Source organism: Tinamus guttatus, unplaced genomic scaffold, assembly GCF_059628265.1.
Source record: "Tinamus guttatus ecotype Peru unplaced genomic scaffold, ASM5962826v1 Tinamus_guttatus_pri_ptg000246l, whole genome shotgun sequence".
Classification (NCBI taxonomy): domain Eukaryota; kingdom Metazoa; phylum Chordata; class Aves; order Tinamiformes; family Tinamidae; genus Tinamus; species Tinamus guttatus.
In genome coordinates this window covers 2,696,250-2,722,930 of record NW_028288780.1, presented here as the reverse complement: position 1 = coordinate 2,722,930, position 26,681 = coordinate 2,696,250, and the positions used below count along the sequence as shown (strand labels likewise).

At 42.0% G+C, this 26,681-nt stretch overlaps 1 protein-coding gene across 1 annotated transcript in view; it reads left to right on the top strand.

The window, feature by feature from the left end:
* Positions 1-2,132: 2,132 nt before the first annotated feature.
* Positions 2,133-26,681, top strand: part of GRID1 (glutamate ionotropic receptor delta type subunit 1) — a 437,352-nt gene continuing 412,803 nt past the window's right edge. The window contains 3 exon segments of the mRNA XM_088526360.1: positions 2,133-2,316; positions 3,868-3,903; positions 3,906-4,022. Of these exon segments, the coding sequence (XP_088382486.1) occupies positions 2,238-2,316; positions 3,868-3,903; positions 3,906-4,022 (232 nt within the window). The 5' untranslated portion in view covers positions 2,133-2,237.

Below are 26,681 nucleotides of genomic sequence, written 5' to 3'. Positions count from 1 at the left end.
GGATAAGAGCTGTACATTTCTAGAAGTTTCTGGCTAGGATCCTGAAGTGCCTCTCAAACACAAACAAATTTCATCTTCCTTTCCCCTATGGAAGTCAGAGACTGGTTCCGTGGCACTGTAATTCCCAAACATGTGCTTGTTATTGTCATATATATGAGTGTGGTCAATATAGGTGCTTAACTTTTTAAAGAGCCTATGTAAGCCATTAAGTCCATATTGATTGGAAATGAATGTAAATTAGAATTAATTTTGACTTGCTAACGTAGTCAAATAAGGAACATTTTTATTGATCTTTGTCCCAGAAGCCAATTACCTGAATTAAGTATTTTTGTTGCATGAAATATGGAGTATGGTATTTAATCATTCTGCATTGATCAATGTGAAACTGCATATTTAAAACGAGAACTGAAGTAAAAGTAGTTAACAAGTGATTTATTTTCAAAAGTATATCTTGTTTTATTTACTCCCTGCTTTTCCCTGTTCAAAAGCTGTGGTTTTGTACTTACCTCTGAATAGGAAGCTGTGGATGCCTGTAGATCAACAGGGATTCTTGTTGCTATCACTTCAATTCCAGCTTCCTGCTCTTTGGCTCTGCTTGGTCCATACGTGTGTTCCCTCCCCTTGCCTCCCCCTGCACTGTAGAGCTCCTCTCTATCTGCTAGTCCGTAGTATTAAGCGTTTTTGCTGTGCCGTCTTCTGCATGAAAAAAAAATGCTTTCTCTATTAAATAAATGCACTGCAGCAATCTCTCTTGCAAGCGAATAATCCTAGGTATATGGAGAATTGAGCAGCGCCGGTACAAGGCGCTGCTTGTAAAAGGTTTGCTGAGCGGGGGTGCCGTTGCTTGGGTAAAGAAGGGGGCGAGGGGTCTGCGGGGGCGGGCGCAGGGGAGCAGCGGCCTCCTGCGCAGCTGGACGGCTGCGGCGGGGAGCGGGCAGGACCCCCTGCTGCCCCGCAGCCCGGGGCCGGGGCTCGCAAGCGGCGACCTCGTCCTGTGCAAGCGCTGACATTATCTGCACGTATCGCCACTGCAGGCCGGGCCTCAGCCCCTCGGCGGCTTAATGATCTTGGTAACATCCTGCTCTCAACTCATCTTCTTGGCAGTAGTTTTAATTACGGTTCGGGCTCCTGAATGAATTTGTTTTCTCTGGATCCCTGGCATATTGAGAAGCTTGTCACGTTTGGGTGCCTGCAATCACTGATGCGTTTGTTTTAGCGGATGAATTAGTCTTCTGAGGCCGAGCATGTCCAATTTATGAATTGGATTTCATTGAAAACCAAAACAAAACCAGAGCCGGTTTTGCTGGACCGCTCCCCCCGGTACCCTCTATACCCGCTCCCAAGCACGGGGTAAAAATTCCCCCATTTCCATGCGGCTCCTCCGGGGCGGATCGTGTCCCGGGCAGAGCGGGCAGGAGGAAGGCGCTTTCCCCGCCTCGCCGCCCCGCAGCACCGTCCCCCGCGGCGCAGGTTGGCAGAGCGGCAGCGGGCGCTCCCGCCGCCCTTACCTGGCGGCGGCCGGGCCGGGCAGGTACCGCGCCCGCTGCCGCCCGGCGTCCTCCGTGCTCGGCGCTGCAGCCGCGCCCGCCGCGCCGCGCGCCCTCTCCCCGCTGCTTTGCCGCCAGCAGCCATGTCTCTGTAATAAAGAGCACGTGTGTGTATATATATGCATATATATATATATATATATATATATATATATATATATATATATATATATATATATGTATGCGTGCACCCCGGCGCGCGTGGAGGCTTTGCCGCCGCCGGTGGGAGCCGCGGCACAGCCCGCGCGCGCCGTGCCCCGGCGGCACCGGGCGGCCGGGCGCCGCAGTCACGTGGCGCGGGGGGCGGGCGGCGGCGGCGGGGGGGCCGCTCCGCAGTTCGCGCTCTGCCGGCGCCCCGGCTCGCAGCGAGCGCTGGGGGCTCCGCCGCCCGCCCGGCTGGCAGCCAGCGCCGCGATTCGTAGCACCGCCGCTTTTTGCTTTTTCTTCTTTCCTCTCCCCCCCCGCCTCTTTCTCTCCTCTTTTGCTCAATCTTGGAAAAATTGTGTGGTACTGCGGGGATTTGGAATATATTTTTTCGGGGGGGGGGGGTTTCTGGCTGCCTTTCCCCCCCGCCGCCTTGCTCCACCTCCCCTTGCTCCTTTTTTTTTTTTTTTCTTCTCCTCTCTCTCTTCTTTTCCCCATCTGCCTCGCCACCAAGCCCGCGCTGATGTGCTGTGCGAGAGGCTGGAAATGGAAGTGTTGATGTTCTGGCTTTTCCCCTGGATATTTCAGTGCGTTTCGGTGCGGGCGGACTCCATCATCCACATTGGTAAGAGAGGCAGCGGGGGGTTGCGGGGGGAGAGGAGGGAGGCGGTAGGTAAATAAATGAAAGGATGTCTCGGTTAACCGCGGTAATGTCACACCAGCGAGCGAGCGCAACTCCGCGCAGGAGGGAGGAGGGGAGAGAAAGGCAGCCCAGTTCCCCTGCCTGCAAAGTTAGGGGCGAAGCGAGGGCTGCGCGGCCGGCCGGGCCCGGCCGCGAGGCGGGGGAGACCCGCCGGGGCGCCCGCTGCGCTCTCCCGTGCGGCCCGAGAGCCCATGTGGGGACCTGTTTGCTTGGAAGAGCCCCTCTTCCTACCTCCTCCCCGCCGGGGAAAAAAAAAAAAAAAAAAAAAAAAAAAAGGACAGGAGAGAGGCATAATGTGAACGTGCTCGCAGGGAAACTTTCAGGGACATGATCCCCAGATTTCCTTCTCCGCATAGCAGGTGTCAGCCGAGCTGGAATGCGGGGAGACGAGTTAGCTGGGAAAAGGCTGGAGAGGCGAGATTCGCAGCGGCTCCGTCTGTGCGTGTGTGTGCATGCATGTGTGTGTGTGCATGTATGCCTGTGGGTGCACGTGTGTGCATGTATGCATGCGTGTGCCTGTGGGTGTGCGTGTGCGCGCACACAACTGTTGTGGTTTAAATAAGATCTCATGCAAAACCCTGGGCAGCAAGCAGGCTGGATGAGCAGTGCGGAGAAGAGGCTAATGAGTAGGAGGCAGAGGAAAGGCTGCTAAGAACTTTTATGGCTTGTGGGAGCAAGAGAGAGCGCTGTCCCCGCGCAGCGGAGCAGGCACGAGTGAGGTTCTGCAGTCACCTTTGGGCTGGCATTGGAAGGTACCAGCAGGAAGGAAAATGAGGCTGTTCGGAGGCGGGAGAGAAACACTTGTGGAGGCTGATGAAAGAGGAGATGGCCGGGCAATGAAAAGCAGTAATTCCAGCGGTTTTGGGGGGAATAGGGGTGATAATGAAAGGAGCGGCGAGCGGGGATGGGTGGAAGGGCCCGTGTCGCCCCGCTCCGGGACCGGGGGACGCGGGGACCAGTCCTGCCCCGAGCTTCGCGGCCCCGGGGCAGGGGCTCTGGCTCCGAGCGGAGCTGCCTGGGGCGGAGCGGGGCAGGCAGCAGTGCAAGGCTCTAAGGGAGACGGGGGTAGTGGCGGCCGCGGCATCTGGGGCGCCCCTCGCCGCCGAGGGACGGGGCCGGGGGCTTCCTTCTCCCCGCTCAAACTTGGGCTCCTCGCCCGGCGGAGAGCGCGGGCCGGTGGCAGCGCAGAGGGGCTGCGCGCGGTGCGAATCCGCGGCACTGCTGCGCGCCCGCGGGAGGGTGTGCGGCGCTCCGCGCGCGGGGGTACGGCCGGGCTGTGCCCGCGCGCCCCGCGCCCGTTACGTAACGTACAGCGCCAGCTGTTTGCATGTCCGCTGCACGAGCGGGAGGGCGAAGCGGGCGCTTCAGGCTGCCGCGGGGCAGCAAGCGGGGGGCAGCGGCCGGACCGGGCCGGTGCCGCAGGTGCGCGGAGCTCGGGCGGCAGTGTCACCCTGTGCCGCCTTCCTCTCCCAGGTGCCATTTTCGAAGGCAATGCCGCCAAGGACGACGAGTGTTCAAGCAGGCCGTGTCGGATCTGAACCTCAATGACGACATCCTCCAGAGCGAGAAGATCACCTACTCCATCAAGCTCATAGAAGCCAACAACCCTTTCCATGCGGTGCAGGAAGGTGAGCGGCGCGGGCGGCGCTCGGCTGGAAACTTTGTGTCTGTCGGCGGTGGGCGCTGTCCTACAAGGAAAGGGCAGGGACGCGGCGCGCGGGGGCGCCGCCGGCGGGGCGGGCGGCCCATTCGCGAGCCGGGGCCCGGCGGCCTCCGCTCCGCTGTCGCCCGCGGGGCCGGGCGAGGGGCGCGGACCCTGCCCGGCGCGTGCGGGGCTCGCGGGGCGCTGAGCGCCGAATCACGGCAGGCGGGGGCGGGTGTTTGGGAAAGGGACGCGTTCGAATTAATCAGCTTGCCTTTATAAGTAAAACTCTAAAATATTATATGTGATTAAATAAAGCCTAGGTTAATTATGGCCCAGGTTATTTCAGAAGCTGTATTTTTTCAGTAGTAATTGTTCTAGAAAAAGAGAGCTATTTATATACCTAAACAAGAATATTGTAAAAAAATGATTCATCATCAGCCTTACCGTTAGTTTTACAGAGCACAGAGTGAATCTTTCTCTGTATGAAAATTTGCATTAATCCATATGTATTTGTGTGTAACTTCTTTACATGCAAATTACAGTTGCAAAATTACCAAATGTTAATTTTCATTAGCTCTGAACAATTTCTTTTGCTGTGTTTTTGTCTCAGCATGGGTGCTAGTTAGTACCATGTGCATTCAAGAGAAGCAGCCAAAATACCTCTTTAAGGGCCTGCTACCATTAATAGTGAGATTTCTCATACTGCTCTGAAAGCTTAACAAGGGGCAGCATGAAAAAAGATATATGCAAATGGGAAGAAGGGGGCTTCAAAACAAGACTCCCTCCCCACAGACACTGGAGGAAAATAAAAATATCTAAATAATGGCAGACTTGATTTATTGGTAAAAGATTAACTCTGGACAATGAGATATTCTTACGTTTGCAAAAGCTCAGTGTCCTCTGTTGGAGCTTATTCATATTCATGGCAGTGACAGCAGTTGACTGGCTGAACAAATGCTTTCCACAGTGTCTCTTCTCAGAAGCAGAACTTTATGAAACTATTCTGAATGCACTAGGGTCCTAACTGACAGTTCTGTGGACAGAGTCCCTTTGCTCAGTTTTGTTGAGAGGAGAAAGGCATGACTAGCTGGAAGATTCTTCGTGATCTAGCAGAATTTTGTTTGGATTGCTTATGCGAAAGGTTAATATTGCATTTAAGAAAGACTACTTTCAAAATAAAAATTCTCTGTTAAAATCATGGCAAAACCATGCGAAGTATTTTGGTAAAATTTTTGTGTATGCGTTACAGAACGCTTGTGCTACTTAAAGATATTTAAGTAAAGATGTTGCCTAATATACCTTCCAATATGCCATTTTAGTGCTTAGTGCTTATGTTTACTACATTTAGAATTGTTCTTGGAGGATCTGTTAGCATGCTGGTGAATTAAGGAAGTGGTTGATGAACATTCACAATTCCAAAGAGAAGTTGTCCTCTGTCACTACTTTATTAAGGTATGGCAAGGCATCTTCTTTTGGGAAGATGGCAAAATGATCCTATCTGTGAGTCAAAACCTTGCCATAGTAGGATTGCTAAGAAGAGTGTCAGCCTTTACTCAATTTCCTGCTTGCTTTGTTGGTTCAGGTCAGGCCTTTTTATTTAAGATTTAATTTCCCTTTTTTGAAACTGTTATACAACATGCTGACAGGATGATGCATGGGGTGTACAAGTAGATGGCTGTTCTTACCGTGCCGAATCTTTCTGCCCAGTGCTATTTGGTGTCATTCTGACTATTCGCAATCTCATTGAATTCCGTTGTACAGATGCCCTGCTCAATTCAGGAGAATACTGTGTATAGTAGTCAAAATAACCTGGAGCAAATCCACTGCCCAAACTGCTCACAAAATGTTGTTGCAGCTACATAAAATGCTCTGACATCTGCATTATTCTTCGGCAGTGTCTCTTTAAGCAGTGCCATGGAAATCAGCATTGCAAGCATTAGTTTCATAGTGATGGAAACTTTTTATAGTCAAATATATATATATGTATAGAGAGAGAGAATTAAAATTGTTTGTTGTTATACTACTGCCAGAATAGCTCAGGTAATCAGACAAATCACAAATACTGTTTTTATGGGAACTGTCTTTTGCAGTTTTATGAATTGACATTGTCAATTGTCCCTTAAGTTTTTTGAAATGAATCCTTCAAGCATAGAGCTTCTTCTCAGTGGTGCTTTGCTGGTAAGATTATGGGAAGTCATTCTTCAGTGTAGTAAGGTCTTTTACACAGTAACAAGATGTTGATTGCTGATGGTGGTAGGTTTAAGTATGTGTTTGGCCTGGTACTTATGGTGTGGTCATGTAACTGCTACAGAAATGGGAAGTGGTAGGAAAAGTAGTAACTTGCAGTGTTTGTTTTGTTTTCCTTCAGTAGGATCAATGTAACTGCAGAACTAATGGCCTGAGAGAAAATACCTTGCCTAATTTTCAGTGTGTGAAGATGCACAGAAGTGTCTTTACATGCTGGAAAAGCTTTAGAGACTTTGCTTTAGAGAGATTCATTGTGGTGATAGCTTCTGGTGACCAAAATAGGTAAAGAAAATTCAAAGGTCCTTTTCCAAAGTTTTGGAGTATACTCATGTTAGTGGTTTTGCAGCCTGTCAGAGAATAGTAATTAACAAGTAAAGTTGTGAGTGTTTTGTCTTTTATTTTCTTGTACATGGCCGAAACAAGATCTTGTTGTGCTGATAAGTAAAAAAGTTGTCTGGGCGCTGTCAGTCTCAAACTTTACAGAAAAGTGCAGCAAGGAAGGAGGGAATTATAGCAGCTAAGATGTGACAATAAAGAATAAACAGATCATGGTATATGCATTAAGTAGGGCTTTGTAGTCTATCTGTGATCATGAGCATTTGTACTTTTTCTAATACTGCTTTTGTGCATGTGGCTCCAGAAGGAAAAAATGTTTTTTCACTGACTATATTGGGAGAAACTGTATATGAGGAATTGTTGTTCCTTTTGTAAGTTCTTAAGGAAATCAACTGAAGTCATGAACATGATGTTAAATTATATCCTTTCTTCCAAGGTAGCTACGTGCTCAATTTCTGTGAAGTGATTGAGATGTGAAATAAAGCGTGCTTGTTTGTGGGGTGTATGTTTAACCTAGTAATGTGGTAATCCTTTTTGTGATGAGAATTCAAAGAAGATCAAAGCTATGATAAATGCTTTAAAGTTTTCTGTTTGAATTGGGATTTTTGAGCCTGCCGTTGACATTGAGAAGTAACTTTGTGTATGACGTGTATGGAAAACACATTTCCAATTTGGCTTGAAAGTATGACTGTGCATACTGTCGAGGCTTCACTTTCATAGTAGGCTTTGGAGAAGGGGTTCAAAGGAGACAGTTATTCAGAAACTGAGAAACTTGGAGACCCATTTCTCAATGCGTGATGCTCACGTAGCTGTGCAACTTTGCTGGAACTGAAACTGGCTGTTCTCTTTGCATAGCAATTTTGGATGAATTGCTTCTAATTTGAGAAGCCTTGTTTGCCTGTTGACTTTAAAACTCTGTCAGGTCTGGAAACTGGAGTCAATTTGGAAGATCAGAATATGATTCCAGAGCAAGGAAGTGTTAAAGTGTTAGTTTTTTTTTTTTTTTTTTTTTTTTAATCAATCCCATGTGTACTGCCATCATTATCAGTGAAATGGAGAGCTGCTCATCTTCTGGGTGTCTGTGTTGTATACAGCTGAGTGAATTTGTTTCCTTATTCCTCCTATGTAGGACTTGTGAAAGTTATATACTTGGGGTAACTCTTGAGCTCTCTCTGCTCAGCACATTCCCTTCCTGGTGCTCCCAGCATTGCTTCCAAGCAATTTTTTTTTTGAGGAGTTAAAAAAAAAAAAAAAACAATCAGTGTGTAGCTACGTACAGAACTGGAGAACAGATCTCATAGCCTCTTTCGTTGTTTACATTTATTTGCCTGGTTAAAATTCCCAGTGCACATTCCTCTTGTACATAGCCACCCGTGCCTTGCCCAGAGCATTGGCTTTTCTGCATGGAGCTCTTGTGCAACTCGGGGCTCTATGTCAAGGTAGTACCAATGTCCCTGGCTAGAAGCCCACAGGTGGATCAGAAGCTGCAGTTTGAGCCAGTTATTGACCTCAAGCTATAGCTCTGTTTTCACTGTCAGGAGGATTTAAACTAGAATGGCTGTTAAACATAGAGGAGGAAAACCCAGCAACAGCTGTGGGAAGATAACCCTCAAACATGGTGATAACGCTCCCCTTGCCAGTGTGTAAGTTCAGATCCAGCACCTTAGGCACTTGTGTTGAGGATACAGTGTCTCGAGAACTTCTGGGCAGCTGAACTCTGAGCTCTCTGGAAAGAACATACTGTTACATACATTATTTCTAGTTTTAGTCTGAGCTTTCAACAGTCTTTAGAAACTCGCCAGAAAGAGTGTGTGTGTGGGGGGATCCCTCCTATGGTCAGATGGGCCTTGCTGTGTAACTGCACATTTCTCCTACTAGTATGCTGCAGTTAAAAGCTGTTGCTCAGAGGGGTGAATGTGCTTAACAGTTTTACCTCCTTGTGTCCTCTGAGACCAAACCAAGACTTGCTCAGGATTGCCACAGTGAAGACATCTGTGACACTGCTGTTTCATTGTGCTTCTGTTGTTACTCTCTCTAGTTGCATGGCCAGTATATTATAAACCAGGTTGCTTTACAGAGCTAAAGAAAACAGCAAATTAAAATAACTGTCTCTATTCCATTTCTTGTATATTTGTTATGCTAGAAGCAAGGACCTGCAAATATCTTCAACAGGAAAGAAGTAAGTCAGTATTCCATAAAGAAGTCCATTTGTTGCTGGGGATGAGAGCAAGCTACAGACTGTGGGCAAACATCCAAACATGTTTGTTTTGTTTTTTCTTTTTGCTTGTGACTTGTTATTTTGTGGCCACAGTTATTCAGGCTCTGCTTGGAGTTGCCTTACAGGTATTTGAGTTTTGTGAGGGAGCCCCTCAGAAACACATCCCTGCTATCGCTGGCTTTGTTTCCAGGATTTGCCAGGGATTCATTTTGTTCTTCTGTCTGGCCGTGTTCTCTGATTTTGGAGGGATTCCCATCATCTCAGCTCAGGCTAAGCCTCTTGGGAGCGAGGCCCAGACCATGCCACGCGCGGGGGCATGACAGGCAGCGCGAGCAGCAAGAAGGCAGAGGTGCTGTGGGCTCACAGCTCATACCACCCACCGAAGTAGGAAGGAGGCTGTTCTGGAAATGATGACCGTGTGCATGGGGCGATGACCGTGTGGATGGATAGGGCCGTTTGGAGCACAGTCCTGCCCTGCTTTTTGGTGGCAGCTGGTGCTGGGAGCTGTGTGCTCAGCCATCCTCAGAGGGTGTTTCACTTCACCATTGCTGTAGGGGATGGGAAATGGTTCTAGGCTTTGCAGTTGAAAGTTTGGAAGATTTTTTCGCTAGCTCTATCTGCAAAACCAGCTAAGCTCCTTTCTTCTCTATTTTCTTCTGTGCAAGCTCGTTAGCAGTATCTTTATTTCCACATCCACTGGGGGCTGCCTGTCTGTATGGAGAGTCCCATGCAGCAGAGCAGCTGCAGGTCAGACTGCAGGTCCTCTGCAAGAACTAATGGTTCCCCCCTGACTCTGGTAATTTGTCAAGGAGCTGTAGCTGGGTTTCTTATTCTAGTTCACTGTACAAAGTGGGCTACAACATTAGCTTGCATGCTAAAAATTATCCCAAAAGGTCAGAAATAAGCAGTGTTCATAAAAATATTAAGAAATGTGGTTTTGGGTTAAAGATGGTCTTTTTTTTTTTTTTCTTTCTCTCTCTCTCTCTCTCTATTTTTTTTGCCTGAAGACTTTTTTCCCCGTCCTGAGCACTTGCTTGTTTGTAGCAGCTTTCTTGAGTCGTGAGCGTAGAGGAGGAGGAGCTGTAAATGGGAAGTGAGTGCACAAGACTATCTTATCTTAGTTTTGTCTTGTCAAAACAATGGATAAAGAAGAAGACCCTAAACTGTGAAGAAACATAATCTGCGTGTGTGTGTGTGTATATGCATGCGCATATACCCATGCAAATAATTTGATTACCAGACTTACTGTAATGTGTCCAGCAGGGGATAGGCCTTAAAGCTTTCTGCATTCAGAGACTTAAGAGATGATCAGAGGATTGACTATCCACATATTGTGTTTTAAATTACATCTTAATACTTGCAAAGTATTAAGTAAGAGTATATTTTAATGTTATTGATCATGAAAGTATAGTTCTACAACTACAATAATGCCTGAGCAAAATGCCTGAACAATAAGACTAAAATAGTTGCTAAAATAGTTATTTGAGAAAAGATTTAACTTTATTCCATTTCAGAGGAACCATAGTCAAATTCTTCTCCATTTTTTAGGATCAACATGTTTTTTATACTTTTATTTTTAATAAGTTCCCTCTGAGGGGAATTCCGGAATTCCTGCTGTGTCTTTATTTATCTGTTATCTGGTGCTTAGAGATTTTTTTAGTTTACCCCTCAGAAACATTTATAATGATTGGAATCATACTGCTGTGTAAGCCTTGTAATTATTATTATTTTTAGCAGCGATCTTTTTTTCCTCTGGAAGTGTCCTGCTAGAATAGAAACGGCCAACACAGCTGTTGCCTTTGTGGCAAAAAAAAAATTCTGTAATTCAGATATTTTAGTTCACTATCTTGCATGCCTTGAAAAATGGCTTGCATGTTCAGCATGTTCATCCTTTTGAATTTTTTTCCTTCTGTTTAGAAAAGTATATGTTACAGTATCTCTGGTTATAAGTATTCTGTCCATTAGAAAATGGAAGTGGGACTATCAAATTACATGCAATATTTTGAGAACCCCGTTTTATATCATACTTAGATGTGAAATCATTTCAGAGGCATAATAATGATATATCAATACACCAAGATTTCTTTCATTTACATAAACTTAAAGCAATAAATATCAAAAATGAGAAAAAAGTTGAACAAATTTCTTTTATGTAATTCCTAATGACTCGTTTTTAATTTGGATTTTTAATTTGGAGATCTCATTGCTGTACTGGAAATTATGTTTGGGTTTGTGGTTTTAGAATGATCTTGATAGCTTGAAAGGTTTGACTCTGGCTGTCCTAGCGCTGTTGTAGCAAAGTTCCTTTCCTCTGACCTTGTTGTGGCGTCTTGATGCTTGTCTATTTTTTCCCCCTTGGCCTATTTTATTAGATATGGAGATATACAGATATGCAGTAAGAATTAATACTGGAAAGGGCTAACACTTGAACATGAAAGGAACCAAGAGGCATTAATATCAAGTGGCATTTGGCTGCGTTAAAACACACAGCAGGGTTTATACTGCTTGACCTTACTGAGAACCATTTCCTTAGCAACCTTTCACAGAGGGAGAAAAAGGACTGTAAGAAAACATTTTCCCCCCTATATTCAACAGAATATTATCCAAGGAATGACTTGCTCTCTTAAAACATGCAACAGTCTCAAACCAAAAGACTCCCAATGGATCGCAACTCTCAAGTTTCCTGTTTCTTAGTCAAGCCATTTAATCTGCTGTTTTTTATCTTACTTATTTTAGTCAGAGATTTTAACTAGGAGCATCACCAATAGAATATTTTTAATATCATTTTAATATCGCTGTCAGAAATGGGTAGTGAGCTAGAGCAGCATTTCCATTGCCTGTTGTTTGCTTAAACGTTCTGCTCCCAAATAAAGGGAAAACTTGGGGTAGGGGAAGATGGGGTTGGTTTGTGGGAGACAGAACTTCTCAGTGTCTTTTAAAATTTTTTTTTATATGCTAACCCTCAACTTATTTTTGCATTTAGTTAATGAATTCTTTAAAACTCCGAGGTAAACTTTATTAGAAATTGATGATTATTTGATGTGAAATACTAGCTTCTATTCACTTTTTTTTATGAATACAAAGTAATTTCACATATAGTAATTTCACATTTCAGCACAGTTTAGCTTTTTTTTGTTTGTTTGTTTTTTGTTTTAACCAAATTGTAGGGAAGCTGATGGACTCTGACCTGTGAGGAACAGCTTGGGAGGAAGGAAGGTCTTGCAGCAAGGATAGGCTTTTAGGCAAGTAGTATCCTCAGTGAGGCACAGCAGTTGATATACCCGTAAAATACGTTGCTGTGTGTGAACGGGCAGGGGGGCCTGCCTGGCCTCTGGGGATACTCGCAAAGCCAGCTGTGCGCGCGAGCTGGGCAGCTCTTGTTGAGCTTGCTTGGAGCCCTGGTGGAGTCAGCCTTCCCTCGCATCTCTGCCAGTGGCAATGCTGGCTCACAAATGGGTTTCTAAAGATTTAATGCCTTGACATGTGTTTGGGACAATCTACATTTCCTTTGAATGTGCTGCATCCTCTTTCCTTTTACAGCACTGAAAAAAAGTCAAGTGTGACATGAGCTAAAGCTCAGTCACCAATGACCAGTGATGCTGTGGGTAAAACCCTTTTTTATTTTTTTTCCTCCAAATGTAGGGCTGATTTTGCTTCTTACTGTCTTATTGCCTACTGTGTAGTAGTAATTTACTCCTCTCCGTAGTTAATCAAGTACATTAAATGCTTCTGTAGACCTATTCAGTTCATAGCAGTCAAATATGCAAGTACCACAACCTGGCTTGCTTTCTGTTCAGAGAGTTCTCAAACACCTTGCAGTGGTAACCCTGATAACTTTTTTTTTCTTGCTTTGATTCTAAGACTTGTACAGCTGAGGCTCTGGTGAATTCTAACAGCTTGATTTTCAACAGTCTAAAACAGAGTCGTTTTTAAGAAGTAGTCTGGAAATTTGTGCATAGAAAAAACTTTCTGAACTCGTATGTGTTCAGATCAGACCCATGACCAAAATAATGTAGAGAGGGTGGAAAAGAACTACATCGAATCTCCAGAACAGGTAGAGGTTGCAGGCTTTATTCCCTTTACGCTTCCAAACGTAATAGAACTTGGCATACATATGCACATCTGGTTTGGGGTGCAACTCGGTCCATACTTCGAAACGGTATAACCTTTGAGAAGATGATTGTGGAGGCAGCTGGATTATGAACACAGCTGAAGAAATACTGAATGTGTTCCTTTAACTAAGATACAGATGGTTATCTCGCTGGTGACGGCAGCACAGACGGCCAGGGAAGCAGAAACAGCACTGGCTCACTTGGGCCATTGGTCCAGCTAAGCCACGTGCCTCTGGTTTGCAGGGGCCTTGGTGGATCCGGAAGGACTTGAAGTGATTAATTTCTGAGAGAAAGAACTGCAGTCCTATTATATAGGCTGTTCAATATAGACATAGAAGTAAAAACTATATTGGGTGACTGATTTCCTGGAAATTACTCAGTTGCCTCCAGAACAAACAGCAAATAAAGATGTTTGACTGTCTTTGTTAATCCTCAAAGCTTCTGCTGTAACAGTTTTTATGGAACCCAAAGCAGGTATTAAATCTGTCTGTAAAAGTTATGGAAAACTTGGCTTTAAGAATTCATTGGCAGTTTTATTATTGATTGACTAATAATTCTTAAAGCAGAGACTTTAAAGGGTCTGAGGTGTGGAGTTCACCATTCCCAGAAGATTGAGTTGGTTTTGAGAGTTCTTCCAAGGCGAGGAAGAACTTTATTTAATCCTAATTGCCTGATGATTGAAACAGACTTCTCTCTCTCTCTCTTTTTTTTTTTTGCCAATCACTTAGGAAAGGAGGAGGATTTGGGCGAAGCAAAGTTTTTAGCTCGGCACATACCTTCTTTTTGCTTAGTACAATAGCTGTGTCAGTTCACTCTGTGAGATTCTAAAAAGGCTTATTTTGTCAGCAGAGATTTGGATGAATACTGGAAGGAAAGGTGATGCTATTGCTCACTTGTTGCAGTGTAGTAGTCTTTGTCATTTTAGCAATGTCAATGTAGTCTGTTTCAAAGAGGCAGCTAGATATATATAAATGCGTTGGTTGTTCAGGAGGGTTACAAGTTTCAGACATGTCAAGAAGAGCTTAAAAATCTCAATCTTCATTCAAAATAGGAAAAAGAGGTGACTTTCTACTTTCCAGAAAATCTGTTTTTATCTTGGACAGAAATATTTTAGCTATTCTGGACCCTTTTACTGTCTATCACTATATGGATACTGATATGATTGCTCTGTAATAATGTAATCTTTCTGCTTTACCTACTTGTGAAGGAGCATTGTAAGAATTAACTAACAAATCCTGATAAGAATATGCAGCACACTCTTAACACTCTTAAGTATTTTGTTCAGAGATATCTTGCTCTCACTACAAGAACTTGAAAAGCTTTTCTATTCTCCATTGCATTAGAATAAAATGTCAGGAAACAGTGTTTGCACCATTTGACCTGAGATATGTTTTCAGATATTGGTTGTGTGTGTGAGTGAGAGACAAGGACAGAGTTGCTTGAACTACTGTTTTTATTGCCTCTTGTTTGCACTAGAAGTTTTCTGCTTTTAGCTGTCTCTTCCTTACTGACATCAGTTCCTGAATATGAAAAATAAATCAATGGTATGATATTGGTAAATACGGTAGAATGATGTTGATAGTATGTATGAAAAGTGTGGTAGTATGGTATTGATATGATAGTATGATTCTGACAAAAGCATTGATAAGTGTGAATATTACCACATGTGAATGTGCCACCAAATTAAATAGGAAACTAGCAAGGCCCTGTTGTGAAACAGTAACCATTAGCCCATCTAGCAACAAGTATTTTGAGGATATTTTCGACTTCGTATACATGCAGGGCATTATGCAGGGCATGTATGTGGGGCATTATTTAAGTAATACTTAAATAGTTGATTAAGTAGGACAGGACTTCAATGGGTGAGGACCACTCTTATTTAAATAATTCTGAAGTTTTTTATTCACCTTCCTTGGTCTTACCATTTGTCACCTGGCCTTTATTCAGTTCCCTGTGGATGACTGCAGTGTTCATAAGATCTTCCTGCAGTGGAAAACTTACTAAGTGTCAGAGGCGGTGGCTCTGGAATAGATGGAATTTATAGGATATTTATCTGGGTTCATTGTTTGGGACAGCTCGAGAGTGGCAGTTTGCTGTCATTTGATGAAAAGACTCTATCCAAGTCCACCAAGCTGCGCAGCTCTCTCCCAATGCCTACCCCGATTCTTCCTGTTGTCCATGTGTTTTGCTTTGTCTTCAGGGAAATAATGTCAAGCTATAGTTTGTCCCGTGATATCTGCCTTTGATTATCTAAAAGAAAATAAATGATGACTGAACCTTTCAGTTTACCTTTCAGAGTGATCTTCGTTTGCTGTACGTGTCTGGTAATTGCCAGTGTGCGTTTCCAGCGTCCCTGGTGCTTGAGTTCATCTCCTGCCAGATCTCATCATGTTTTGCGACTTTACTTCCCTAGGAAACATAAATATTTTTATCATGTTATAATTTTATTTTCATTTAGAAAAATCACTTATTTTCCTTTCTACCTTTTCTGACTGTGTGAATAACAGCCTTTATTTATTTATTTTTCCCCTGAACACTTTCTTTGTATCCTGAAGATCACTGTGTCCTGGACTAGGAACCCTTTTTGGAGGTATTGAGGTCTGTCTGTCCACTCTTGCTCCCTCCCGTGTCATCCCATCTCCGTTTGCCATGAAGTGTTTTTTACGTTTGTCTATTTTCTTCCTTTGTCAAAATGCAAAGGATCCCAGTATCATAAGAAAGTCGTGGTATTCCTCATTAAGGAGAAAACAGGATTTCACTGAGGCGGAATCCTTTGTCTCGCACCCTTCTATTTTGGCCTTGTCCTTCTGTGACTGGACATTCATGTAGTTATGTGAAGAGTCAGATCAGAGTCCACCCAAACTGACCCAGACCATGCAAGCACCATATATGTATCATTTGTACATTAGTTGTGCTTCCAGATCTTACACATCACAGAGTGGGTGTTTTCTCCCTGTCTAGGCTACATTTCCTGTTTACAGTGGAAGAACTAGTCTGTTTTATCCTGTAAGACTTTTCCCTCTCAGTGCATCAGCATGGTTGGATCTCTTTAGAGGATGCACTTCAAATGAGCGCTGAATTATGTTGTTCGAACAACAAACACTGAAGTCACAAAAAGACTTACCTTACAGTCCCTAGCTTGGCTCTTGCCTCCCACCAGCATCATGGCTTCCCCTTTGATTTCTGCTCTTCATCTTGAAACAGTGTATGTTACCTGCAGACACAGTGGAGAGATGGACCTTCTGCATGTTCCTCAGCACAAAGGGGCAGGTGGTTTGGAATCTGTACTTCCATAGGGAAACATTAGCTTTTAATTTTATTTTTAAGAAACCAATTAATAGACTGCCCGGTTTTCCAGAGGCTCTGTGGATTTTAGGAGTAAATGTGAAATTCTCAATTGTTTTTCTGGATTTATTTTGTGAACCAGGAAAACTGTCTGTTTTCATGTGGCATGTACATTGATAAATATAAAAACACTGCAGTGCTGTAGATTCAAAATCTGTCACACTCCAATCTGTGCATGAAAATGGCTCTTGAGAAAGACAGAGAGATACAAGATTCTGGTCTTCTGAGATAAGTTCCTTCCACTGGTAAGTGTTGGAATTCCACACACTGTAAATGGTTTGTTTTGGGCACAACATTCATGAGCTCCAGGAAACTGCTGTGCGTGGTGACTGGGAGAGGAGAAAAGGTAAGAACATAGGAAGCTTTAGTTTCACTTCTTATTTCCTGCATTTGTCCGTGTACATTTTGTTTGGTAGGGTTGAGTTATCCTTAAATACATGACCTAGATAAGGTAGGCAAAGATGCTCCCATATTCTGAGTTCTTGCTCATTACCTGTTGATTAATTAACAACAGTCCACTGTAAAAATTGGACTTGCACAACGGGCCATGCTTCATTCTTTACTTAAGACAAGTTGTTTTCTCTGTGTGTGTTGAGACTAATTTGCAGCTTTATGTATCTATTGGCTCCAGGAAAGCTAATTTGGAGTCTCTGTAAGCTCAAACGTGTTTAAAAGAATTTTATGTTTACAGATTAATGTTCTCAGTTTGACTGAGGTTTTGGAGTCAGTGGTTGTGGTCATTGAATGAAGGGTTGTTTGCAAGGTCTGGAATTCAACAAGTTCAGACCCCCATAGTAATTGTCATGTGGCTGCAATGTGGTATGTTAAATTTATATTGTGGTTTCCAGTTTTCTGAAGATTTGTAGTGTTTTCAGAGGGAACAAATTATAGTGTCTGGTAGATACGAAACATATGGGAAATAAGAGTGATGGGGCAGACTTCGTCTGCCTCATTCTGGTTTGATACTCCTTAGTTTTTTGGCTATATGAAAGCCAAAAAATGAAGAACATACCACATCAGCTTTACTATAAAATAATTCCTGCTGTTAAACTGTGGGAGTTTGGTGTGACACAGTAAGTATTAGGAGGATTATGATTATATCATGCTCTCCCTTTACATGTTTGTATGTCTGCTTTTTTATTTTTCTTCTTTTTTCAAGTTTTTCAAGTCTTTCTTTGATTCTTTTTTTAGTTTAAAAAAGAAGGAATTTTGAGGGGAAGGAGAAAACAGATAATTTTAGGGTGAAGTGCAATGAATGTTTTAGAAGAAAGAAATTGAATTTAAAAAATGCAACACATCTGAAGATATTATGATGTCTTCAGATAAAGTATTCTAACTTTTTGTTTTTAGAAATCATCTTGCTTAGGGCTTAACTCTCTTTGGAGAACTGGAGAATGGTGCTTACCAACCCTATAGCCTTCTCTGATGTGGAGCCTGGCATGGAGGAGCACGGGAAAGCAGTGCACAGGTTTATCCTGACTTTAGGGCTTTAGACACTTGGTACCATTTCGGTAGCCCCATGCACCAGCACAGGTTGTGGGTGACCATCTGCAGGGCAGCTGTGTGGAAAAGAACGTGCCAGTTAAGAGAGAAGAGTGGAGCTGTTTACTGAGAGGGAGGTCAAACCTTGGCAGAGGTTGTGGAGTCCCCATCCTTAGAAATCCTGAGTACCTGGCTGGACATGGTCATGGGCAGCCTGCTCAGGTAGCTGCTATCAAGCAGTCTATCCCAATTTTGGCTCTAAAAGTTCCCCAAATTAAAAGTAAAAATTGTTGAAATGATAAGTACGCCACGTGCAACATGCGTTAAACATTAGGTTAATAGGCTTTTGTGAAAAAAATCAGTTTCAAAAACGGGTTGTGGATTACTTTTTTTTTTCCTGGTGTTTTGTTTTGGTCCCATACCAGATTCTTTTTTTCCTTTTTAATCTAGCTCCAGCTATAATTCTAAAAGCTGCAACTAGTAAATGAGCACGGGTAAATGAAATATCACAGGATATTTCTGTCTATGCAAGCAGCCTGGCATTCCCTTCAGGGAGGGAAGACTTTGTGAGGGAAAAAAAAAAGAAAAAGTCCATAAATTATCTGTAGTAAAAATGCATGATTTCTGGCAAATCTACAAAAGGGGTGCCTGTGTTGATTCATGCCCACAGTGCCATTAGGCACGTTCCTTAATAACTATTAATTAGTTTCAGTGGAGCTATCGTAGTCCAGATTAATTGCAGTAGGAGGGCCGAGGCGAAGTTAAAGGCTCCTTTACTTCATTGCTGCTAAGGGTTGGCTGCACTTATTGACAGGAGGCTGCCTTGGTTGCTTCCTGCCTGTCCAAGTGATGGTGCTTTCCTGGGGTCTCTCTACTTGTCACAGCCAAAATGAGACCTACTAATGGTAATCTAAACTCTGATCGGGAAGAAGAGTTCTCTCCTCTGCCTTTTCATGGCAGAGTTCAGCTTTCAGAAAGGAATTTTCTGCAGACAGTGAGCAGTTAATATAATGGGATTTTCCTTCCTTCCTTTATTATAAGGGCTTCTCCATACACTCTTTTTCTGTTTTTCATCCAGCAGGCTTTGTTACAAACGGACAGAAAAGCACTGTGGTGTCCCCGGTGCCCTGAGGCACCCAAAGTGGAAACAGGACTGCTACAAGCCATACTTAAGGGTGCTCCTGTTATTACTCGCTGTACTCCAGGACACCTGCTTTGGTGGAGAATTAAATCTCCTGTATCTTCTAAACTGTAAAAATGAAAAGTTTGTAAGTTGTTGAAGTTCTTCATTAAATCCTGTATCAGTTCTGTTGAGCCAGCTACAAGAAATACAATGGACAGAGCAACTGTAGTTACTGCTTGCAGTAATTGTATATGTGCAGGTTTCATTGGGGAGTTTCAGTCCTGAAGCTTTATCTGTTCCCAGTTATCACAGTTCTTGGGTGTGAGGTGATGTCCTGCATGGGTGAGAAGGTGTCTTGTTTTTTTTTCTTTTTTCCTGATATAGTAGCAGTAACTTGTCAATAACACAACAGTGATAGGTTGTTTCTTGAGAAAAGCATTTTCCATATTTAAGTGTTTGTGTTGGTTTCCTTTCTGACTTTCACATCTCCCATCAATATCTTGAAAATGCATTGTAAAGTTTGATGGCTCATGCTGCTTACACATTGTTTTGAATTGTTTTCAGTTTGGGAGGGGAAAAACAGAACTGGTTGCTCTAGTCATCTTGCAGTCATGCACTAATAGTGCAGTTGAGTTAGCAAAGTAGGTCTTAACATTGCTGTGCCTGATGGTTTTAAGAAAGAAAGACTCTACCATTTCATGTTAGCTTTTGCAGGTAAGAGAGGAGCATTATCTTATTCAAGTCACTTTTTAATGAGGAAGCAGGTTGGTTGGACGCCGAATGGTTTACAGGCTTCCAACTGCACTGAAGTGCTGAAAAGCTTTTAACCCACTGATTTCCAATTCAGGTTTTTATCCCCTGAGGAGACACTTGAAGTCTATCTACTGGAAGAATTTCTGTGCTGTTATTAAGGAGGCTAAATAGACAAAAGTTGGAAAAATCCATAGGGAACAGGAACTGCAAAATTGCAGTAGTTTGTTTTTAACTACGCCTTTTGCTGTTTGCCTTTAGAACATCTTGCTGTCTTCTGTGTTGTTTTGTTCTCTGCAGATTTTGTATATTGACCGATATCTTAGGAGGCAGCCTGCTGGGCAGAGTGGAAAACTGCCAGTATTCTGTCTGTATTGCCTGCGAGCTTTAAGGCTGGTTCCTGAAGTGAAGTAGGGATGGAGATGCGGAGTTTGTTAATAAAATTCACTACATGTGCATCCCTCTGGAATTAAAAGATACTAGCTGTGTGTGGCAAAGTGATATGCTGACTCATAAAGTCCGTGCGCTTATAATATGGAATCACAGCATGATTCCATACCCTTTATGGAAGGAATTTTGTCAGGGGTCATGTTCTGACAGCCTTACACTCACTGGGCAGCGCTGGAAACCAGAAATGGTTCGGCTGGGGTGGAGTCAGTCAAGTAGTTGGCAGCACTGTGATCCTGCCTAGTGTTCATAGACATTCAAAACAGTATCAAGCACTTTTACCTGGTTCTGCAGTACTAGTTTTCAGACTCAAACAGATAAAATAGACAGTATCTCTGTACAGATGCATGCTGGCATATAAGCTGAATTTTTCAGCAGAAAACAAGCAGTGTATTTTCAGTCCCATTCTAAAAGGAAAGATAGAATCAATCTCATCAGATTGTAGATGGGCAAAGTAGAGACAAATAGTTCGTGTCGATATTCTGATTGTATGTTACCAAAAATTCATAATGGAAAAATATTTGAAAAAATCTTTTCTTTCTCAGCATCCTGTCTTATGTGTATATCTGCAAACAAATTGTGAACTTGCAGATATTCAAGCTAATGTTCTAAACGTAGAAAAAGAATCTGCAAGTAGCAAGAATTTCAGTAAAAACATTTATTTTTCTCTGTTTGCTATAAGAATGATGTGGTCATTCTTTTAACTCAAATTATACACGTAAAAAATGTGGGGTCATGCCTAAATTCAACCTAAAATTAGTCTGATATATGAATAATCATTGTTTGTGATCTTCAAAAATCCAGAGTTGAAAACAGTTAATTGATAAAGAAATAAAGCCATCTGCCAATTTGATTTCTTTCACATGAAACAAAATGAAATAAACCAAGTCGGTCCTCATTTTTCCATCCTTTTTATAAGGAATTCAGAGAGACATCCCATGCTCAACAGACTGACTCTACATGTCAGATTCAGAACTGTTCCACTGCACCTTTTAGCTCACATAGGATAAGACCTATTTTGTTCTCATTGGATTTATAATCTCAGAATTCCTTTCAGCACAGATTGCTTAATGGAATCAAATTATACCTAAATTAGATAATACAGTAGATTTTTTTTTTAATTGAAGATGTGAATATGACCAAACTTGAATTCATTTCACTCGGAGCCTTTCAAATTATCAATTAACTCTGGGCTTCAGTAATATAAAATGGATATTAAAATGTAGTTTAGTGATTAATGCTTGAGCTTTTCTCTATTCTTAGACAAGGTTTTTTAGTAAAGTCGCAGTCCCAGTTTTGTTTGCAAAAACATTATACATCTGTTGCTCAGCGCAGACAGGACATTGAAATTCAAAACAAAAGCATTATGATTGACATGTAAAACATTTTTGCTTATAAGATGTCATTTTATATGACATTAATGCTTATCATTCTATTTTCTGAGATATTCACTGTGTTACCACTATTTAACTCCTGATTAACCCTTAGATCCTGGAGAAGTGAACCCAATCCCTAATTCATTAATCCAACTGAAATAATAGTTTTTACAGGCAGTTTTCTACATACATATTCTGGCTCTCAGTTTGTATCTGTAGTACTATATTTTAGTACTGTAGGTCATCATTAAATAGGAGTAAAATTGAAATTCTTCTCCTACTTTAAAAACGTATTTAAAATTGTCAGGCATGCCTGTGTCTGTGTAACTGTGCACAGCTAGTATGTAGGGAGATATATTGTGGTAGGCTAATGTGGAAGAGATCTCGTGTTTGCTCCAGTGGCACGTGGTAGGTCTACAATGTCCTTTATCTGAAGCTTTTCCCAGTGTGTAAATCCCTGTATCTCTGATAGGCAGAGGAAAAGCTACTTTTGACACACAGTGATCTTACTGGGCAATAAAAGTATATGGCTACTGAGAGAACAGCTTGCAAGTGTATTGTTGCAGGAAAACAGAATTGCTGGAAGCCAGAAGAAGAGGAAATAAATGTATGTCTATTTGGGTTATGCTTCAGTGTGATGCATTAAACTGTGTTACTTTGTCACTTGGAGGATGAGGCTCAGTGAGAGAACAGATGAGTTTCAATATGTGCTGGCTTCTAGCCAGATTTTAAAATACTATGGGTAGTTGTAATTTTACATTTTCTTATACTTGATGTTGAAGGAACATTTAATCTCTTTGTAGTCTTGCTAACACACTTCTGTGGCTTATGTTGCTGAGATTAACTTTTACCTTGGCAGACACCAGTAAAGTCTACACTTAACATCAAACTTAACCTGCAAGCCATGTGTAACCTAAAAGTTAAAGCTGACTTTAATGAAGTTACTGTAATTTTTTTGTTCCAATGGTTGACTTAATATAGATAGTCTTTTTCTAGAGAATGAGTTCCTTTCTAGGAAATGAGCATCCTTACTTGGTGATGCAATATGAATTTGATAATGAGATTCATTAATAACTTGCCATCTATTATTTCATTTAATGTTGCTTCTATATTATAAGACAGATGGAAAAAAAAAATTAGTGTTGTTGGTCCAAAGACATCCTTTTGGAAAGTGTTTTTTCTACACTGAACCCAGGAGGACTGCATTACCATGCTGGTTTCAGGCTCTAAAAATTCCTTTTAGACTTGTCTCCAAAATTACATGGCATAGAATTTTTTAAAATGGGGGAAAAAACTTTGATCTTTCCCATTTCTCAGTCTTTGTGTGAAATGTGTGACACCTTCCTTGAATTACTTGCGCTGGTGCAAAGCCTGTGTCACTGAAGGAGGTAGCCAGATGAGGATCAAAGTGCGAGTTGTTGGCACTGCTCTGATTCTTGGGGATATCTGGCTGTACGTTTTTAGGCTTGTCATAGGCCAAACTGTTTTATATGGCACTATTTTTAGACTTGTCTATATCTCCTTTCTGAATGGAGTATCTTGAGAATATTTGACCTTTGTTCTTTCCTACAGTTCACAGGAGGAAGATCTCCCATAGCGGTGCTGACAGCCTTTATTTCTGTAGCTCTGCTGCAGTTACCTTTTTAAGAGAGGAGTTACAAGCCCCTTAAGTTCTACTGAATTCTCCTGTTAATAGCCCCTGTCTAGTACAAAGCTTACAATGCCTACAGGAAAACTAATATAAATGATAGTGTATGTAAACCGCTAAAGGGAATGTGACAGTTTTATTTGTTCTGTCAGTTTCAGGTTAAAAATCTGGAGAGCAAAATATTTGATGTGCACTTGACTCCTATTAACTCCTTACGTGTCTCCCCCTCAGTCGTGTTCTTTGACGAAGCGGCGTCTGCAGTGGCCTGGCAGCGCAGCACGTGCTCCTGCATGTGCAAAGAGCACTTGGGAGGCTCCTTTCTGCTGGAGGCAGGTAGAAAGCAGGGCCACTTGCAGGATTAATGAGCCACCTTCTGAACTTCACACTGTTCTTGCAAATTTGGAACATGAAGATAGCTGGCCATTCTGAATTCCTGGAGTCACTTACTACCTTTGCCTTTGAATCCACTTTTTATATGAATACTGCTGGTTGCTTGCTTTGTACAGTATAGCATGAACGCATGTAGCCCTGTAAACACTGTTTTATTGGTTTACACTGTTTGCTGGTGATATTGGATGAAACAGAGCATTTGTCTAGTTGTGGTTCACATGGAGTCTGTGCACTTGGGATATCCTATAAGCACAGCGTTTAGCCTGTAACATCACAGGTGCCCTGCGCTGACCTGTGTTTAAGAAGGAGAGTCTTCCCCTTCCTCCTTCAGTCACCCTGGTGCTTCACCTCTTGCTTTGGACTGGTGCTGGGCTACAAAAGGGTAACCCTGCCCCAACAGTCCTGCTGGCACCAGGGCCCAGAAGGGGCATGGGGCTGGGTACCTTGCTGAGCTTGAGTCAGAATGTTTCTTGGAAACTGTACAACACAGATCCTGTGTGGATCTATCACGTGGTTCACTTGGTAACATTAGCCAGGAGAGTTTGAATCTCAATAGTAAATGCTCTTGCTGACCCCATGGTAAAACAAGGGTAATGGGTCCTCATTCAACACCTCAGTGGCTTCTGTTCTTGAAAGTCAACTTGCTTGAATAATCTTCCAGCTGCAAATCAGTTGCTCAAATAATGATTACCGGTATGGTGATCGTGTTTTGCAAATCTCAGTGTATTGTAAAATAGATACATTAAAAACTAAAGCCATTAATTATTAGGAAACTAAGGTTACAGCTTTGGAAGAGAATATAGAATTGGAAGAGGATACATAGGAGATGTTTCTAACTTGCTTGCTTGTTGCATTGCACTTCATAGCTTAGACATGTGACTGGATTTGTTTTCTTTAATATTTGCATTTGCTGTAAGCTTGTGTATATCTGTATTTGCTGAAGTGGATCTGTGGTAGGTGCTGATTAATGAAACAGTATACTGCAGGAGCTGTACAGAAATCCCAAACATGTTTTTAAGTCGTAAAGATATCAAGTTGCCCACTTTATGTAACTTACATAAGTTGCATGCATTTGAATTGGAAAAACAAATATTGTTGTATAGTTGGATTAAAAAAAGGAAGCAAAGAACAGAGCTTATTAAGAGTGAGGATAATTGATATTTTCTCTGTTATTTCTTGTTTAAAAATATAGCCATTGTGAAAACTAATTGTATTTATGTGTGTTTGTTTCCTATTGATTTTAATATAAACTTATAGCAAACTCTACTTGATTTTGATATTATGGGAAATTGCAAAAAGAAACAGATATTCACAAATTGCACACATCAAGGAAGCTGGTTAACTGTAATTGGAAATTGAAACCATGTTTAATTGTTTCCTGCTTGGATTCCTCTCGTCAGCAGGGACTAGACAAAATCTAAAACTATTTTCTGTCCAGTCTGTCTAGACCAAAAATGAGATGTTAACTCTCCATCCCTCACAGCAGTAGCGTGATAAATATGCATGGGATATTCTAGGACTTGTAATATTTTTTTTCAGCATAAAAGATTAAATCCTGTGTGGAGAGTGGTGTACTGTATTTAAAGAGCAATTACTATAGCCTCTGCCATCTACTTTAGTCAAAAGGAACAGTTGATCTCTCTTTTTTTTTTTTCCTGGTGTGAATCTAGCTATTTAGAACGATACTTTCTGAATTTTCATAATACAAATTCTGAGTTACTGCCTTTCTAAACTGTGACTTAAGAGATTATAATTGCACGTCAGTGGCCTAAAATGGGTCATAGACACTTTTATCACAAACTGCTTTTCATCTTTCTTGTGCAGTCATTTTACAAACCCATATCCTACGCAAAAGGGTACTAAATGTGAAGGCTGCGTAGGCATCCTTGCAGCGGTGAAAGGCCTGGCAGTGTTTCCCCATTCAGGTTTTCAGTTGTCTTCGCTTTGAAGGGTGCCTGTATCTGGTAAATGGGGAAGTCTTGTAGACACTGTATATTGGTGACTTGTTCAGACCTTGTGGATAACCTTGTGTAGAAAATACTTGTGCAGTATTTACCCATGGATTAGATTCACCTCCTCTTAAAAATTCTGCTGCTGGTGGTGACTTCTGAATTAGAAAGAGCATGTAAATATCCGTAAAAATCATGAAGGCAGACTAAGCATGTGAAACGGATGTTCTTTCTGTGTGCTGGGAGTTGATGGATGGTTGATATTGCTTTAATGATTGGAGAAAGGAGTCTACAGTTTTGCTGGTGATGTGTTCCTGTGCGTGTGTAAATGCATTTTTGTCGTGTTTGTACTTCTGTTGTATTTTAGGTGCTTTGATGTGTCTCTGGGTGGTCACTTTAAGTACAGAGGTGTAGAGGAGTTTGTAAGAGAGCCAGATTCCTCTTTGTATGCCGCAAATACTTTCTTCCCTACCAATCTTTCATACAAGATACTTGCATTTAATTTTTGGGGCATCCTAATGAAGAGGTAGTTAGTGTCACTGAATAAATAGACTTTCCCATCTTGCCACCACTTTCATGATTCAGAGATATTTGTGTACCTTTCTAATTCTTCAGTAGGCTCCTCTTCTAATATACCATCTATACTTTCTTATAAGGAGCAGCACTTGTTAATTCTCATATTGTACTTCTACTGTTAGCATCGCTAGCTATAAAATCTGATTGCAGCAAAAGTCTAGGACAGTTGAGTACTGCCTAGTCACTTGTCAGTTGGATGCATTATGCAGTGTAACGGTTCCATAAATGATCATTGTATACGTGCATATTGTCTACATGATATTTTTATGTTTATATTTACTGTGAAAGTTTGAGAGATTTTTCATCTCCTTTTTTCATCCTTTTCAGGAATCATCTGTAAAAATAATGATTGCAGTGCAGGTTTTTTTTTTTTTTTTTTTTAGCTTTTTCAAATACTCAAGTATTTTTCATGAATCATTATTAAAGGTATTTAAATGACTGTTACACTTTTAATTCCTGCTAAACTTCTAATAGATTTCCATCATCACTATATGTTTTCTTCTGAGTTTAAGGGGAATCTGGATTACCTTAAGAGTTAAAAAGCAATGTTGCCAAAAGGGGGAAGGGCCATCTGTGACAATATTAGATGCCATAATGAGGAGCAGACAGTATTTTACCTGTGTCGTCTTTTTTCAGGTGCAGT